The following is an 18,848-nucleotide window of genomic DNA, read 5'->3' on the forward strand; positions in this document are numbered from 1 at the left end:
TTAATCCACAAAGGCAAGCATTTTGAAGTACAGAAAAAAAGGTTGCCATCTGGTTTGAATTGAAAGGGCTCCAACTCCATTCAGAGGAACTGTGCTGGTTTATCTTAGCTGAAGAAATAGCTTGTAACAGTTTAGGTGAAACATGTTTACACTCAGACCTTCTTTTCTTAGTTACCGTGGAAGATGTTAATGAAGAAGGACCCATATTTGACAAACCCTCATATTACCAGATCCTTCTAGACAATTCTACAGCTGGCACACTGGTAGTAGATATCAATGCGAGAGATGAAAGCAAAGGTTACGATGAAGGTATTTTCTACAATATTTCAGGTATGTTAGAAAAAAATCTTATGGGTGTTTATTACTGGGGTACTTGCATACTGCTAAACTAAGCTGCATGACACAAGAATGAGAGATAATGGTCATAAATTGAAATGGCATGGTCTGACTGGATATAAGGGGGGGGGGGAAATTCCTCTGCGAGGATAACCGAGTACTGGGACGGGTTGCCCAGAGAGCCTGTCCTTGGAGGTTTTCAGCACTTGACGGATGAAAGCCTTGAGCAACCTGCTCTGAATTCATTTGTGACCCTGCTTTGAGCCAAGAGGTTGGACTAGAGGCCTCAGAAGGGCCCTTTCAGCACAAACAATTGCATGATGCAGACACAGAATCGAGAGAGGCCAGGTGTCTTGCTCCAAATCACATATACAGATTAGGTTTTCAACCCACGCGTCTTAAATCCTGGGCATATAATTCAGTTGCTTGTCTCTGCTGCCTCCATTGAACATCTCCAACACTTCTTTTTCTGTCTTCAGGTGGAAACTCAGAAGGCCTCTTTGGTCTTTCCAGCACCACAGGAGTACTTATGTTAACAAGAGACTTATCCAAACAGACTGTTCCCCTGTATTACTCCTTGATGGTCACTGCTACAGATTCGGGTCTGCCCCCTCTTTCAACTTCTGTAAAGGTACTAGAATTTTTACCTTAGTGTCTACTTGTGCATTTTATTCCCCAGATTGTTTTATTCTAAACTGAGTGTAACTACACCAGGAAATGGGTATCAGTGAGGCAAAACTATGCAAAACAGGAATCACAATGCCAGAGTCCCACTTCTGTTTCAGGAACAAGATATAAGATGGTAACAGTTACAAAGTTATGCCGCTATAGCAATTGCTGGCACACCACCTGTCATTGTTTTGATCATTCCATTTCAGAAAAGAAAGACAGAAGCTCTAGACTGTGAGGGAGGAAGATTAGAGGAGTGGAGGCTTCTGTGCAAGGTCAAAGAGTGACACAATTGGAGGGGATGTAATGGAAGTATGTGATAGAATAAACAGGAGACAGCAAATAAGGTGTTCCTGTTTATTTTCCTATCATATAAGAAAAAAATTCTAAATTGAAGACTGAGAAATGTAAATATGATAAAAGAAATATTTTTTTTACACAGTGCTTATTACTGGCTGGTAATCTTCTGCCACTAAATATCACAGCTTAGCAGAATTTTAAAAAAAAGTCTAGAAATGTATGTGGATAAAGACATGTAGAAAATTATATTCAACAGAACCTTAAAATCTAGACGTATGAGCCATCGTTCTTCAGAGCATTGGACAGCACCTGTCTGGCATCATTTAGAAATGAATTATCTTTATTTTTGTGAAACAGTAGGCATTATTTATTTACTGCTTGTCACCTTTTTTCATACATAAAGTCAGTTATAATATTTTTAAAATACTGTACTTAAAAGCTGCTGCTCTGGTCAGACATTCTGCAGTGGAAGAATTTGTTGCAAATACAGATCAGTACCTCTCTCTCGTTCTCAGAGCTGTTTAGCTAGACAAGTAATTTGAAATGTGCTGTATGCAATGAACTGGAATCCCTCTTTATATTTAGGAAAGCATACAGGTCAACATAAACTGATGAGGTTGCTTGCATTTTTCACTAACCTTCGCTGCCTTCTAGGCACTAATCTGTCAAACCCAGCATGCAGGAGTCATAGGCTTTTCCTTACTGACAAAGTTCTGGACTTCTGCTGTTGCATACCTCAATAGAGAAGTCTGCTAAACCTGAAAATTAACCCCTGTGGTCATGTCCTTTTCTCTGCAGGTGTCAGTAACAATAGCTCCCATCAACATTTCATTCCCGGTGTTCTCTGAAGCAGTCTATCAGCCTGCCCCTCTGAGCGAGAAGACGCTGCCAGATACATTTGTTGTACAGATCAGTGTGTTGTACAAGCTCCCTGTGATATACAGTATTGTATCTGGAGATGGAAAGGGTAAGCTCTTTATGTGAAATAACAAGGAAGTGGGTGTGTTAAACAACTAGTGCTGCAGAGCACTTAGCTTTTAGATTGTTTCTTCTCTCTGTCCTTTTGCTCTTATCTCAGTTCTACAGCCATTAATACTGGATGTGTATTAACCAGATGTACAAATTTGATATGGATCAGGCGTGGGCACATGGTTGAATTTCTGTCAGATTAGCTAGAGCCACATGATACAGAGCTGACTGCACCAGCTGTAAGCTTTTTTATGTCTGCTGCAAGAAGATCAGGTGATACCTAGTCAGGCATAAAGTTACAGTGACTAGAGAAATAATACATAATGCAGCATAAAGACTGCTGGTAGAAAAGCTAACTCAGCATCATTTTCTTAACAAATGTGAATGCGTAGAGTAAGTTTACATGGGATCAAGTGGATCGGTGCTTTGTCACATGTCTTTTTTTACTAAACATAGAGCTGATTTTATTGAATAATCAAACATAGCCATTTTGTATTTCTTTTTTTGTGAAGTGTTTTGTATGAAGTTGTGGTCACCTTGATGTGATTTGCAGAATTCCTCATCTTCAGTAAGAACAAAACTTAAAATAAAATAATTTCTGATTAAAATGGGGACAAATAATCTCTGACAGTTTCAGAGGAAGGTGAAGACCTTCTGACTGAAGAGTGGTGGAGGGAACTTCTCCCCTTTGGTTCCTATCTGACCTTCTGAATTATTTGGTTTTGTTAATTACAGCCTTGGATTTGTCTGACATTCTTGTAAATCCATGCTGAATTTTATTTTGTTCTTTGAAGAACACTGTAACAAATGATATTCACATACATATGTATAGTTTGCATTGAAGGGTTTATATCTTCAGTTTTAACTAAAAATGATAAACAGAATAATTTCTGTTTTGTTTTGTTTTGTTGGGTTTTTTTTGTTGTTTTTTTTTTTTGTTTGTTTGGTTTGTTTGGGTTTTTTTTTGGTTTTTTTGTTTTTTTTACAGGGTATTTCATTATCAATTCATTCACTGGTATCGTAAGAACAAGGAAGAATTTGGAATGGGAAGATTTTCCAATCATTTTCAATGTGCGAGCAACAGATTCATCTAATGCTAGCATATTTAATGAAGTTTCTGTGATTGTGGAAGTTACTGATGAAAATGATTTCCCTCCGGTTTTCCCATCCTCTCTACTGGAAGAAAGATTGGAAGAGGTAAGAAAATGTCATCCAAACCGAATGAAAAAAATAAATCCTCAAAATAATAATAATAATAATAATGATAATAAAACCCTTTTGGGGGGTAACGAGTAAAGAAGTAAATGTTCTGGAACTGGACAGGCTTGCCATTCTGCTCTGCCATATGATGTTTTAAGGTTTATTTTAAGCTGAAAATTCCAATACACAAAGAGAATGGTCCAGAAGTGTGGACATATTGAAGGACAAGTGAATCTTCTGCTAATATGGGGCTCCATGAAGGAAAAACAGCCACTCAATTTTGCATATTTGTACACAGAGAATATTTGTGTGCATTCAAAATCTAGTGGATATGCTGGACACCTCACAGACTCTTAACTCAGCCTTTTGTAATGGAGCTTCACAGGGAAAAGTAGCAGGCAAAAGTCTCTACTTTAGCAACATTTCTCCTCTTGCTCAGGTACAATCTGTTGTGATTCTTCCTGACACAAAGTAATCAGTGGCAGAAAGCAAGCCAGATTTCAGTCTGTGGCTGTTACATTGTGATAGCCTACAAAAAAAAAAAAGCCACAGCATTTAATTATGCAAAAGCATCTAGCTCAACGTTTCACTCTTTAATTTTCAAACAACACTTTTCACACTTTAATCTGCAAGCTACTCTTTAAAAAAGCAACACAGTAACCATGTTTATATTTTATATAGTGCATACCTTGCCTTTGAGATTCCCAGCTGATTCACACACATTCTCTTTTAACAGCCACAACTGATTTAAAATCTAGTCCATTTCTAACACTGAGCTAAATATAGTTTGAATTATTACACCTATTTTTAATGTTCCCAGTTAGTTTAATGGAGAAGAGTTAGAATCACATTTCCCAACCTTAAAAATAGATTTTGATGTGAAATATTTACACAGTAGGAATTGCTGGATGCCCTGTTGGATCAAATAACTTCAGATCAGGTCTCAAATGGCCATCAAGTGAAATGCTGATATTTACTGTCAATCTTGATGCAAATAACATTCTTAAAAAGGAAGAAACATATTATTTATTTTGAAAAGAGTAATTACTAGCCAAATAGTGTTCAGAAAGAAACATGATTTTGAAGTTGAGAACATCCATTGAGCTCCATAGGAGTAGAGGCTGTTAAACATGAATAATTCCTCAACAGCAAGTCAGATGCTGTTTGAACAGTATTCGGCCTGTTTGAAATCATGGTGATTTTTCTTCCTGAAGCTTGCTGCTGGGGGGGTGGGGAATAGTTCTTTTCTGTAAATTGGAGAAAACGAGAGATTTTCTTACTGTGCTGAGTTGTATAATTTTGATTTTAAAATGCCTATACTATTGTAAGTGTATGCAGTATCTGTTACTTCCCCTCTTTCACATAATTCAAGAAATTGCAGCTAACCAGTCTCTGACAGCCTAAATCTGTTCTTCATCCACAGAATTTACCCTCTACTCAGATTGTCCAGCTGAAAGCTCAGGATAGTGATACAGGTAGTAATGGTCTCCTAACATATGGCATTCTTAGTGGAGACAGACTAAAATTCAGGATGGATGAAGCAACTGGAATTCTTTATTCCACTACCTCCTTTGATTATGAAGAGGAACCTAGGGAGTATCAGGTTTGCTTCAGATTTCTTAAGTCTTCATTATTCAGAACTCTATCTTTCCCTTGGATAACAGGTGACACTTTTGCTTTTGCTTAGCTTGATATTGCTTGAACATTTTATGCATTGTTTTCGAATGTGAGCATCTCAAGATGTGATGCATTATTAAAGCAAGATACTGCCTCTAGACTATAATGAAATTCAGGCAAGGCTCATTGTTCACTTGTCCTACAAACTCTCAAACTCTTCAGCACATGAATAACTAACTTCACAATGACAGCTCATGTATTCAATGCTGTCTGTTTGCTTGAATCGGTACTGGACTGAGATCCTGCAGATGCGATTCTTGGTTAATCTTTATTATTGCTGCCACTGCTGGATATTTTTTATGACCTTATTTTGCCTCAAGCAAAAATATTGGTGAATTTTTTGGTTCTATATAGACTTTTTTTTATTGACCAAATAGTCCTTAAGTTTTCAATAATCATTTTGAGGTGAATTCAGGATTTGACTTTACATTTCTAAGAATACTCCAAAGTTTAAAATTCACCAAGATTTTTTTAGTCCTTCTGCAAGTACCTTTTTGTATGATTTCTCATTACCAATAATTGTGTAACTTACAGGTTGTGATATATGCTGAAGATGGTGGAATCCCTGAGAAGAAAAGAGGTTACTGCACAGTTGTCATAAAGATCATTGATGTTAATGACTGGCCACCTGTCTTTGACCCAGTGACTGAATTCAGTGTAAATGAAAATGCGCCCGTGGGATTCACAGTTGGAAAAATCACAGCAACGGACAGAGACACAGGAGATAATGCCTTTGTTCTATATAGCCTTACAGGTAACAAAGAATTCTCTCACTGCACTGGAACAAGCATCACTTTGTTGTATATACTGTTATGAGCATAAATAGCATTATGTGCATTATCTCCTAACCCCTTTCCACTTAAGCCAAGAAGGTTCACTTTCACCTGGTTTGGTATTTTACTAATTTATGCTTATACAGCTTTCAAACCAATTGAGTTGGAACTTCTTTTGCAGAAACTACAAATTGTTGTGCTTTTAATTGTACTCTTAATTCTGTTAAAAATGAGCTTTTTAAAAAAATCTTTAGCTACTTGAGTACTGTAGCTGCATTCAGCAGGAGGAATTTTAATGAAAACAATGCCCACAGGTTTTCTGAATGAGGAATAAAGGTCTAGGGCCTAATTCATCCCTGCCTTGTAGAACCCATTGTGCCTGCACCAGGTATTAAATGCTGTGAAATTAAGCCTCTCAGCCTGTGGACTGTAAGCATTTCACAGCTACTAGGAGCAGATATAAATGGTTATCACAAGTGTGTCAGGGACCCAATTCACTATTGAGGGCTGCCTGGAGAGCTGTCTTCTTCACCCTTGTGCTGGACACCTTTACCTCTGCAGCAGAAGTGCCACAACAGACAGCAGGTCACCTACTCTGCTACCTCAGATCTCTGCCCAGGCTATTCATATAAAGTGCCTTCAATTTCATTTTAGCTTAGTGTGCCAGCTTGTGAACAGCAGTGATCGAGAGCTCTGATTCATGCTTCCTGTCACATTTAACTGTGGTAGCTGATGGTGTTACAGTTGAGAAGAGTGTCCCTTTTGCCACTGCCCTAAATCTGACAGAGATGGAGATTAGACCCCTCTGGACTAAAGCCTGCAAGAGTTGAAGTAGTTGTTTTTGTTGTATGGACCATCAAGAGTGATGTGTATACACTTTATATGTTTACAGAATCTTTTATTTCCAACATACATACAGGTGTTGAGGTGGCTTTGGACAAGGGTGGCCAAACCCAGTAAAAGTCACTGCGAGGTCTTTTGGCACTCAAACTGATTTCTCTTTAGATCTGTGTGCCACGCAGTCCACCTTCATTAGAGACAGAATAAATTCAGTGCCATCTCCTCTTAGATATTGTGGCAGAAGCACTGCCTTGTTAGAGTGCTTCGCAACTGTTGCAACCAGCAAACATGAGGCTGAACATACAGAAGGTCAGAGGACTGTAAAAGTGCCTGGGGATGCCTCTAGTCTGTAAGAGTTGCACAGGCTTGGAGGAACTTGCTTCCAGAGATCCACCCCAGAACTCCAATGTGCTGTCCATCATCATCTGTGTGCCCCAAGCGCTATTACTTTTTGAGTGTGACAGACGTATCTGCAAAACTTGTTAACCCATTCTGTTGGCTCACATTTCAAATGCTCATCCACTCAAAATATTTTCTGTTTTTCTTCTACGTTATCTATATGATATTTAAAAAATTCTTTTAATGAGCTCAAGACACAAGTAAACATATAATTTAAGAGTGTAGTTAATTATGTGCTTCTAAGATGTATTAATTGATAATGCATCTTTAAATGTACCTCAGGTGGTGGAGGGAATATATTTGAAATTGATGAAATACATGGCAACATTAAGATAAAGAACTCTCCAGACTATGAAACCGTGAATAAATACAACCTTACAGTGAATGCAATCAACGATAAATCTGCCCCCTTCCATCAGGTAAAAGACCATTATTGTAATGAACAGTGACTCTTCTATTCAGAGTTGATTTTGAACTAGTGGGAGGGAGATCTATCAAAGACATTTATTGTGCTGAATAAGGTAGTCACCTAATCTTGTTTAGGGTCAGACTTTTGCGACCTTTGTCCCTCTTGAGTTGTATTTATACTCCATAACTAGTTGAAATACTTCAAAATCATGCAACCCTGAATCATTTGCAGACTAACCTGTGCTGGGGAACTGGAATTCTTGCCTGCTGCTGTTAGTACTGTAAGTGCCATGATAATTTTTCATGAGAGAAAAAGTAATTTTCAGCAACTTGTTCTAGTTCTTCTGTATTTCTTTTATTTGAAAACATTACACGCTTATTTAACAGAACTAGAACACCTGTGGTTCCCTTAACTGCATCTAGCAGCAGCAGTTGTACGTGTTGGCCTCCTGAACACATCCTTCAGACACCTTTCAAGAAGTAGAATCCTACTGCAACATTGAATTTCTGCCTCTCATATTCAAATTCTGTAGTGATCTCTGTTGATTTCACAAAATTAAACCTAACACAATGTTTTACTACAGCATTTCAAAGTCTAATTTATACTTTTTGTTGCATATGCAAATAACAAAAAAAAAATCACTGAATAAGACATTCTAAATATTCTAAAATGTATTAAACCATTTTATTTTCTAGGCAACTACTCATGTCACTGTTCTAGTGATTGATGTGAACGATAATGCTCCAGTATTTGCTCAGGATTCCTATTCCGCTTCTATAAACATGATTAATCCTGTAGGGGCTCATGTCATAACTGTGAGCGCTACTGACAAAGATCAGGTAACTACTCCTGTTTTATTTTGACACTGCTTTAAGCTGCAGCCCAAATATTTTTTTTTTTTTTTCTCCATTCTCTAGGCATGAAATACCAAATATAGCAGAAAGTGAATTATGATTGACTAACAGCGCTGGGAATTGGAAATTAGGACTTTTGATGTTTCTGCCTTGACACTAATGTACTCCCTGTCTTTGGGCATGTTTCTTCAGCTATATTTGCCTTAATTTTCCCCCTTATTATATGGACTCATACCAGTCTTTCAGAAGGATACAAGGACTGAACCAATTTAGTGTCTGAATTTATCTGAACTTCTGAAGTAGAAGAATCTGTAAAAGCTAATCATCATATAGCTGGCTTGAACACAGACATGTCTGCTTACCAAATGCCTCTGAAGCATGGTACCCCAGCTAATTCTCTCTGTCCCCATTTTTTAAAGTGATTTTGTTTGACGTATCTGTACTGCACCCATCAAGTAGTATCCAGGCACGGGCAGAGATATCCAGTAGTCAACCAGATCACCATGACAACATCACTACTAATTATATAATTTAAAAGATGAAACATCTAGAAGTGACAATGAAATAGGTGTAGCAGGTGCTTTCCTATTTCTTCACACATAATTTTTGTTAAAATAGCTGCAGCTGTGGTATATTGCCGCAAATAATCTAATAGCCCCTTTTTTAAATCATCCTTCTCAATGATTTTACATAAAAAGTGAAATTGCTTGTGAAAATTGCTGGACTCTGCGAGATCTGCATTAAGACCCTAATGAAACTCATCCTTCAGATAAAATGTCTGGTCCTGTGCTGTGCAGAGCGGTGCTCATCCTCCCTGTGACACCCTTTCAGGATTCTGGAGCAGAGTCCAGCACTGAAATTACTAGATTTTGTCTCTATTCCTCCCTGTTCCTGTAATAATTATAAATCCACAGATTACTTGGTGACAACAGATGTTCATAGTAGGGTTTGATCCTGCTGCTGCAGACCCATGGAAGAACAGAATACATTGCTTTTCAGAAATACAGAGCAAAGTGCAAAAGAGCAAACCCTAAGGGTTTGTCAAAATGACTTCTCTCAGGGAAGTGAAATGATGTGCATAGAGTAAAATGTGTCCAACTCTCCTGTGGCAGGCAGGAATAGGTCTTACCCTCATAGCACTGGGGAGGCTGTGCTTCTCCTCAAGGTGTGAAAAGGATCCAAGGGATTTTGTCTTATTGTCATTGACATCACACCTTTAGATGACTTCTTCACTACTCTGACTGTCCCTCTTTACAGGTGTTCTTAACTTATTTTCATTAGCGATCTTTTTTCTCACATTTTTACTGTGTAACTGGCCAACTGCTTGTGAATTTTTTTCTGTTTTGTGTTTTTATGGGTGCCCATCTTACCATAGCTAACCCCAAGTTTTCATTCTCAAAAGAAATTCACTATTCTCAAGAAAAATTTACCAGAGACATTTAGACGTTGTCAAATCTCGTTTTCAGTGTTTATCCTACCCCTCAAAACATACTCCCAGTGCATGTAGTTTTCTTTAGCATTGCTATGGGATTTTTTTTTTTTTTTTATCTTGGAACATCAAAATTAATTTGGAGGGGAGTGGGGCGCTCTGCCCATTGGCTCTTCCCCCTGCTGCTGCTCTTGTGTTACAGCTTAAGCACAAAGTAGCTCTGAGCCTACCTCTCTCTAGTTATTTAAAATGCCTCTGGCATTCTGTCCATTTAAGCATGGAAATACTGAGATGCCAGTGAGTCTGTACTATGGGACTTGGAGCACTGAAATAATATGGTGCTGCAAGCAATAGTCTACATGAAGTTGTGTTCCTTTCATGGCAGGGGCAAAATGGCCTTATTGAGTACTACATCCTCCCTGATCAAAACTTCAGCCCGTTCTTCCTGATAGAAGATACGAGTGAGGGGAAGATAATTACAACTGGAAACCTGTCTAGATCTGGAGAGATCCATTTAACAGTGATGGCTAAGGACAAAGGTTCTCCATCTTTAAATGACACTGCTATGATTACTCTTAATGTGTTTGATAACCGTCCATTCGTTCCTCGGTTTAATGAGACCGAAATCAGGTGAGGCTTTCATATTAAGTTACATAGCTGGTACATACCCTCCAGGTAGTGGAAAACACAGTGAAAGGTGAAGCTAATTTTCATATTCTTCTATGGAGAAGAAAGGACATCTGTTTTTTATAAACAAAATGTCCAAGAAAGTCTGCTATGCCAGTGGTTCTGTGAATGTGATGTGAGGCATTGCCTTTTATTTCTTTATCACGCACTTGTATAAGCCAGACTCTTTGTCCCTTTCCTCTTGCGTACTAATAAAACATTCTTCCCTAGCCTTTACTCAAGGATAAACAAATGTCTGGCTAGAAAAGTGGGCCTTGCACTGCGCTTTTGAAAATTAGTGAGCTCTAGCAAACAACTAGAGTGGAGGGGGCAGAATTTTCCATAGAGAACTCGCTCTTAAAGAGCTAAATTTCAAAGCTTGCCAGTGCAACAACTGCTGGGAAATTTAACATTACGATTTACCATTTATTTTTTATATTAGCATTTCCGTTTTGGAAAACACAGGAGTGGATTATTTCATTTACGCTTTTACTGTGGTTGAAACTTTAGGAAAACCGATTGATTATACAGTTGTATCTGGCAATGAAAAAGGTGAGTACTATTTCCCTTGTGAGTTAAAATAGCTAAGATAACAGAATAACCTGTCTTTTGTGGGGCAGGTGTTGCTGTACGTAAATGAGGAGGTAGAGAGCAAGGATAAAAATTTGTGTCATTTTTTTAAAAAAAAGAAGGTACACAAAGAATTTCTTTCAGAGCTCTTCACCATGGACTTTGTTAATCTTCTTTGTCTAAAGAGGGGGGTGATAACTTGCTAGAAAACCGGTTCCTGTAGTCTTACATTAGGATAATTTGCAGGCTGAGGGAGGCAAAATAGAATTTGTTGTTAGCAAGCAGCTTCCTCCCTGCCGATCACTTTTAGTCTGTCATTTCCTTACACTTGCACCTATGTTAGGGCATCTGCTCTCCTTCAGCTTTTGCAGCTCTACTGTGACTCCATTTGGTGCACAAGAAAGGAAATAATTAGAAACTGAGAGGAAAACTTGGAAATGGGTGAAAAAGGAGATGTGGAACAAGAAGCTGCAATTCTGTTTTCCAAGTAGTTTGCTTCTTTACATGTTTAAGGCCTGTTTGGTCTGGGATAGGACCCCAGCTGTGATGCCTTTGCTGCTCAGCCAGTGGAAGTGTTGCATTTCGCGTTCTTAAGAGCAGAGGCCCCATGGAAGCATCCTAAGAGCAACTAAGACACAAGAGGTAGGAGGAATACAAGTGAAGTGGTAGCTATAACGACGAAGGCGCATGTTTTCCCTTTCAGGTCATTTTAGACTGGATCCAAAAAGTGGTCAGCTGAGAACAGCAATTAATTTGAACTATGAGGAAGTTTCTCAGTATGTGATTTTAATTGAAGCAAATGAAAATCTCTCACCTGCTGCAGAAGTCCAGCATTCAGGTAACTTTTTGCTTTGAAGGATATTCCAACTTAAATCAGGGCAATGAACACATCTTCTGTATTTGCAACCCAATATAGGGGTGATGTAGATTGAAAAGTCTGATGTGAAAGTTGAAAAGCTGAAGGTCAAAGTTGTGCAGAGAAAAGCCAGCAGCCTTCCTCCAAGGGTGCAAACACTTGCAGGGCCCTACTGTGGCCTCAGAAAAGAATATAATAGCTGGGCATTGGACTCCTCAGCAGGACCTGGAGGAACCTGCCTATCCCTTGCCTGGTACAGCACAGCCAGCTGGAGAGGGCTGACAGAAGAGCAGTGCTTTTTGCCTTGAACTGCCTGCTCTTGCTGAAGCCCCAGGGAGGAGTGAGATAGAACTCCTCTGGGCACATCCCTGCTGCATTCCCTTTCCTCTCCCTCTTCCTCACACGCAGCAGAGATACTGCTGCAAAGCCACAGTGTGACCCAGCCTTTGAAAGTTGTGCTTTGCTGGCGTTCGTTGTTGAAGTTAACTTGTGTTTGTTTAATAGGCCTCTTTGCTCAAAATGTGGCAATGCTGATGATCTCAGTGCAGGATGTAAATGAAGAGCCAGCATTTTTGAATAATGCCTACTCTGCTCGGATACCGAACTCTGTGCCATACAAGTACCCGGTTATTACAGTTCAGGTAGAGTATCTTCCAGTGGTCTTCATGAGGACAGAAATCTTTTGAAAGATTTGGATTTCTTCCACAGTTAAACTGGGTTAAAGATGCTGTTAAATCTTCTCGTGAAAGCTTGAAACAGATGCTGCCCATCATCCAGGTTTAACATAATGGTGGTGAAGGATGGGATGTTTAGGGAACTGGTCCACACCTGTCCTACCAGTGGGTCTGTCAGAAGAGCTATACAGCCTGTTCTGGCTCATGCTGTTGTTATGGATTACATACTGCACAGACTACCGTTCTCCCTTTGGCACCGTTAACAGCTTTGTTATCTATCAGACCCCAAAGGGAAATGAATTACAAAATGGAGCAGTTCTCATCTTTTTTTAAGTCTGGTGTTATCCCTCAGTTCTAGCTTGCTCTTTTTACGCTTGCAGCTGTAGAATCCTGCAGGCGTTATGGTAAATGTATTTCCCCTTTTATACCCTTGGTCTGATTCTGATAGTTTGTGCCCCACTTTGTTTAGCACAAAGAGAAAAATGTGACAGCACTATCCTAGAATACTTGTGTCTTAGAAATAGAAACTGCAGAGTGTTGTGACTGAAGAGTAATGTGCAGCCCAAAAGCCACAAGCCGAGTTTCACAAATCACTTTTTTTAAACCCAGGCCACAGATCCAGATTCAGGAGACAATGGACTTCTGCTGTACAGCTTAGTGAATAATCAAATGAATGAATTTGACATCAATGAAAATACAGGGCAGATTTTTACCGTTTCTGTAGCAGGAAAGGCTGGAACATTTTATCTGGAAGTCCAAGCTGCAGACCAAGGCACAAGAAGATGCACAGCCCGGACAACAGTCAATGTAAGGACGATTGCTATTTATAGTCCCGATTGGCTTCCATGTCAAAACTCTGTATACAAGAAGGACTAGGTTTGGTAATGACAAAAAAATTACTTAACACCATGCAGTGAAACTGTCCAATACACCAGTATTTACTAAATACTTTCAGGTCAGAATTATGAGGTTGCCATTTCCATTGACATATAAAAACATATTGGCATGAAGACTGACTTTTAGAGGACAATTACTTTATATCAGAGGTTTGGGGGGGGGGGGGGGCTTGGTTTGTTTTGGCTTTTTTGAAAGTCAATCTACAAGAGGTACAAATGCTTTGTAAAACCTTATATGTGATTTCCTTCTTTATTAGGTAACCATTGATTCCAGTTCCACTAACAACATTGTGGTAGTGGTACTTAATCAGAAGATCAATGTTGTTGAAAGAAACATTGCTGAAGTAAAAAGGTATTTTTGAAACTATGAAGCTTATTCTGATATAATACCTAATGACAAATGTAGAGTCCCTTTGAGACAGGGGTCTGACAGCCTACAGGGGAGGTAATACAGCCGGTGCCCATGAAAAGCTAGGCCTTCAACATGATGTACTTCAGAATAATTTGAGGAATTCACAGGAATTCACCAGTTTTTACCTGGTAAGGCTTTGGCCTGAGCTGACGAATGTCAAAGAGGTCATTGGACTAGACAATTTTGAGAGGTCTCTTCCCACCTCAATGTTTCTGTGATTTTTAACAGCCTAGGACAAAGTTTTTCACGGATAGTAGGCCCAAGATACAAACACAGAGACAGACAGGATAGAAGCCACAAACCAAACCCACCTTTGCTCCAGCTGAAAAATGCCCCTTGTGGCACAGCAGCAGAGCTTCTCAAGGAGGTCTCCGCCCTACGGTGCTAGGGGATTAGCTAGTGATATGTGGATGACCACACTACAGTTAAAAACATATTTTGGCCTTTTTGGCATGTTAATGAAGACACAAGATCTTCTGTCTGATCATACATAAACACGTATTTACTTTGGAAATATTGAGTCATGTGCTTTTGAGGGGAAATCACTTTGAAGGCTGGAAAAATGATTTTGTGATGTTGACACTACTATGGCACCAGTTTCTTGTTCATAAAAATTAAATGGAAACCCTAGAGCTGCTCTCTTGCTTTCTTTGAAGCAACTGGTACTGACAGCTATCAGAATGATGGATTAACTGGGCCAATGGTCTGCTCCAGTGTGAAAATCTCTCTGTGAAAAAGGAGGACAAAATAATGAGGATTATGAGACTGAATTTCCCTCCTCCTCACCTTTACTATTTATAATACTCTAGAGATATCACTGCCTGTATTTATAAAAAATAATGTCAAGTGTGAAATGAGCCATATGTCGCTTTGAAAAACATGACTAAATATATGATACTCTGTGCAATATTGGTTATGAAATCAAAGTTATAAGCGTTTGTTAACCCTTCCTTTTTCTAATTAGTTGTTCAGTTATGCTAATGGCACCTATCTTCTAAGAATTTTCAGGCTATGTACAAAGTTATATAGCATTTGCTAATGAAAAGTATCTTTACTTACCAGTCAGAGACAAGGACTGGATCGATTATTATTTTTTTTTTTCCCCCCCTCTGCTACTCAGTCACGCAAAGACATTGGGCAAATAGCTTAATTCCTTTCCTGATGATAATCCTGCATTTTTACATGCTTAGATTGAAATACTAAATACCTGCAAAGTGTTGTATTAAATATTACTTTTCTATCTTTTAATTTCCAGAGTAAAAGAATTTGTCATTATTCAGTTAGTTTAACATGTTTTCTTAATATGATGGCAGGGTCCTGGAAGATAAACTTGCATGGAACATATACATCATTAATATTTATTCCAATGAGTTTGAAAGAAAAGCAAGAAGCAGCACTGATGTAACCTATGTAAAAATGACTGCTTTTGATGAGGCAAACCAGGAAATATCTGCAGAAGATGTAAAAAGGTCTGTATGGCGCAGTCTGTCTTCTGGGTGTCAGAGCTATGCAGCTAGGTTTTCTCTCCCTTAAAATTATTTATGTCTTGGACTGGATAGGTTTAGATCAAATAACAGTTTATGTGAGACTTATCTCAAGGCTTAAATGGAATTTTTAGAATTCAGAAAGTTTTCATTATTTATTGACAGGTAATTTTCAGAGTTTGTCACAAACATGAATAAGGCTGTTTAATTGTGCAAAATATATTTAAAAGTCAGTTTTATAGAAAACTGAAGTAGAAAGAGTATAATTAAAATAGATATTGACTTCACTTCAGAATTGCAGAACGGTGATTAAAAACGTATATTTTAGGTGTATTTTACATTTGTTTAATAACGTGACAGGGGTACGAATGCATATTCTTATAAACATTCTATGAAGGGCAGCTGCTATTTAAACACGTGATTTCTAGGCTCAACACCTCTCATAAGCTAGTAGTTGTTTGTGGCTGATACTACTAATGGAGTCTGTAGTCACAGGAAGCAGTCTGCATGGATGAATCTATTTCTCTGAGGAAAGCACTATTGGTATCTGTAGGACTATATGCGGCTGCCTTGATGTGGATTTAGAGGATACTGACCTCTCAAGCTCAAGTTTCTGAACTTTGCAGCATTTTAATTCGTAAGCACCAGGGCTGGTTACTAGAAAACAGAGTTTTTCCCGAATGAAAGGCATGACAAGTCTGAATCTTCAGAAAAGGTCTTGGTGGATGAGGGAGTGGTATTCTGTTTTCTTCACCACTCTTCAAGCGAAAGTGAAGGTCTGATAAATCATCAGCATTTTACTCTTCCATCTTCAGAAAACTTAGGGAGCAGAAGAGTAACATTGAGATAGAACTGGAGAAAATATTTTCAACGGCTGTTACTGCTGCCATAGAAGAGGCTCCGGCTAACTCAGCAACTCCTGAACTCATCACAACGATCGTCCTCAGTGTTCTGCTAGCCTGCACCCTCACAGCCTTCCTGGTATACGTACTTCTTACTATAAAAAGAAAAAGGTACAAATAGTTTTACTTTAACAATGTAATTTTGACTTACAACTAATAAGTTTACTTTAAATGTCAACTTGAAAAATACTTATCTGATAAATTACTGATGTTTGCATGGAGTACTGCCTAAGATTTGCTATAAATCAAAGTGCCTGGCATTGTACTGTAGATATTAGACACACTACATGTAACCGACAGTTGGTTTCTTCTTATGTTTGTCACACAGCAACAGGAGAAACAAATACTTCTAAAAGCAGAGGGAAATGTGGATAGCAGAAATTTTAAGTGTGAAGAGGGGCTCAAGTAGCTGTAATATACCCAAAGAAGTCTTCTCTAACCCCAGGAATGCTGAAATCCCCAATGAATGCTGAAATCAAGGGAGGTTTTGCTGCTAACTTCAGTGGCAGCAGGACCACAGAGTAGGGGAAACCAAATATATTTCCAAGAGGGCAGCAGGCATTGACCCTGTTACCATTACATAAAAATAGGAAATACTCCAAACTAATCCCCAGAATAATACTGAAAATAAATGTTGTGGATTAAACTTCCGACACAAATACTTCATGTTCTGTTTTTAAAGCAACTGTAAAGCCAATCTTCAAAAAGAATTAACAATTTCATTTTAATGTATTTATCATTTTCAGAAAGTATGAGCAATGGTATTTGGTTAAGAAGCGAGCTGAAATTATGGAGGGTATTGATAACCCTGTGTGCAACTGCCAAAAATGGAAGTCTGAAAAGCTTAGAGAAACTAAAGCACATGAATAATCTGGAAGTAGAATGCTGATACCACAAATTTATAAAAAATAGCATATCAAAAGAGGTGGTCCTAGTTTATTCTGGTAACATAGGATTTTCCATGTATCTTTTCACTGGTGTATAGGTTGATTTTTAAGAACCCTTACAACTGTAAGTTAAAAAGTCTATACTTGAAGGAAGCTGATACCTTTTAATCTTGTATCGAAAATTTTACAAGGGCAAATTCCTACTTAATCTTTAGCAAATTGTTAAGCCTTATGGAGAAAAACCCCTTCAGGATACAAGAAGCTACTTAACATTCCCCTGGGTAAAATCCCAGTAATTTTGAGATCAGGGTACATGCCGCTCTCAGTTTTAGAGAGGCTAAGATTTTTGTCACGTAACTATTTGCAAGCTCAAGGTGTTACGAATTCTCTGAACTCACTTTCAGGAAAACTGGAATAATGGCGTTTAGCAAAATGGAAGACACCAAAGCAGGTGCTGCTGACAAAGATGAATTTCAGGATGATGAAAGGCCTGAGACACTAGATTGCAACAGTGAACATGAAGAAAGTGTAGCATCTGAAGAAGCCGATGAACCTAGAAATGGAGATGCCCAACCCACTGTAGAATTCACAACAAAACAGGTAATTAGCTTTTCAATTGCAAAGAATGGCATGAAGGATATTTTATCATTATTCATCAAGTAACTGGAAGAATTATCAAAAAAAGTAAACTTGTGATGGAACTAGGAAGAAACCCAAATCTTATATGAAGTAGTGAAAACCCCTGAGGAGAAGCTGTGTTTGTCCCTGCTTAAAAGAAGGAGAACTTTGTGATCCAGCGAAGAATGGTGACTGTCTTTTACAGAATGTGTACAGGAAAGGGTTCTCTCATGCGTTGCTGCTAAATCTTGCAACCTTGAAAGCGACGCTTTCTCTGTAAGCTTCAAGTTACAAAAGTTATACAACTTCTGCTGCTTGGAATTTGTCCACAATCCAGCATTTGTAGTTTTCTGTCTCCTCATCTGTGTTACGTTTTCTTGCAGGATTGCTTTCTGACAGATACAAAGCATGAGTTGGCTCTTTCCTCAAAACCCGATCCCACAACGCACAGCCCTGAAAAAGAACTGAAAGGAGTAACATTTTCAGAAGTGGCGATTATTTTGGATGCAGAGTGTGAAGGTGATGAGCCTGATGATAACTACGTATTTTTTCATCAGTAAGAATGCTTGACGAAGAAGACTTTTAGGAAAACCACATTGACACTTACTGGAACACTACAGAATTAAGTGAGCAATAAGAATATGGGAATGCTATCCCGATTTTAATTCCTGCTACTCCTGTTGTTTGTGCTGTAAGAGGTGGACAGGGAAGGAAATCAGCAGTAGGCTGGCAGGGCAAGGTTACTTCCCCAGAAGCGCCGTTATCTTACGATATGGTGTGTTCAACTCCCTATGGCACGCGTACACGGGCAAGACAATAAAACCGATTCCAACTGTGACGCCTTGTCATTATTTTAGACGAAGCACTTCTCGGACATCGACCCTCTCCTCTTTTGCACAGAACCCAGCGCCGGGGCTATTTTTTTGAAAACGAGTGACTAGCTCTTTCCTACTTACACGCTGCCTTTCCTCCCCGCCGAGAGGCTCCCCCGCCCCGGGCGCTGCAGCCACCCACCCACCCACCCGCAG

At 38.8% G+C, this 18,848-nt stretch overlaps 1 protein-coding gene across 1 annotated transcript; it reads left to right on the top strand.

Annotated features, from left to right (window-relative positions):
- The first annotated feature begins 2,503 nt into the window (after nucleotides 1-2,503).
- LOC126038799 (protocadherin Fat 4-like) lies at nucleotides 2,504-18,787 on the top strand. Its single transcript, XM_049801061.1, has 16 exons — nucleotides 2,504-2,513; nucleotides 3,263-3,471; nucleotides 4,898-5,077; nucleotides 5,686-5,905; nucleotides 7,446-7,582; nucleotides 8,268-8,411; nucleotides 10,241-10,485; nucleotides 10,964-11,073; nucleotides 11,795-11,929; nucleotides 12,452-12,588; nucleotides 13,231-13,428; nucleotides 13,775-13,869; nucleotides 15,243-15,398; nucleotides 16,229-16,426; nucleotides 17,607-17,802; nucleotides 18,204-18,787. The coding sequence occupies exons 3-16, from the start codon at nucleotides 5,006-5,008 to the stop codon at nucleotides 18,378-18,380; spliced, it is 2,220 nt and encodes a 739-aa protein (XP_049657018.1). The 5' UTR covers nucleotides 2,504-2,513; nucleotides 3,263-3,471; nucleotides 4,898-5,005; the 3' UTR covers nucleotides 18,381-18,787.
- Nucleotides 18,788-18,848: the final 61 nt, after the last annotated feature.

Source organism: Accipiter gentilis, chromosome 5 (assembly GCF_929443795.1).
Source record: "Accipiter gentilis chromosome 5, bAccGen1.1, whole genome shotgun sequence".
Taxonomy (NCBI): Eukaryota; Metazoa; Chordata; class Aves; order Accipitriformes; family Accipitridae; genus Astur; species Astur gentilis.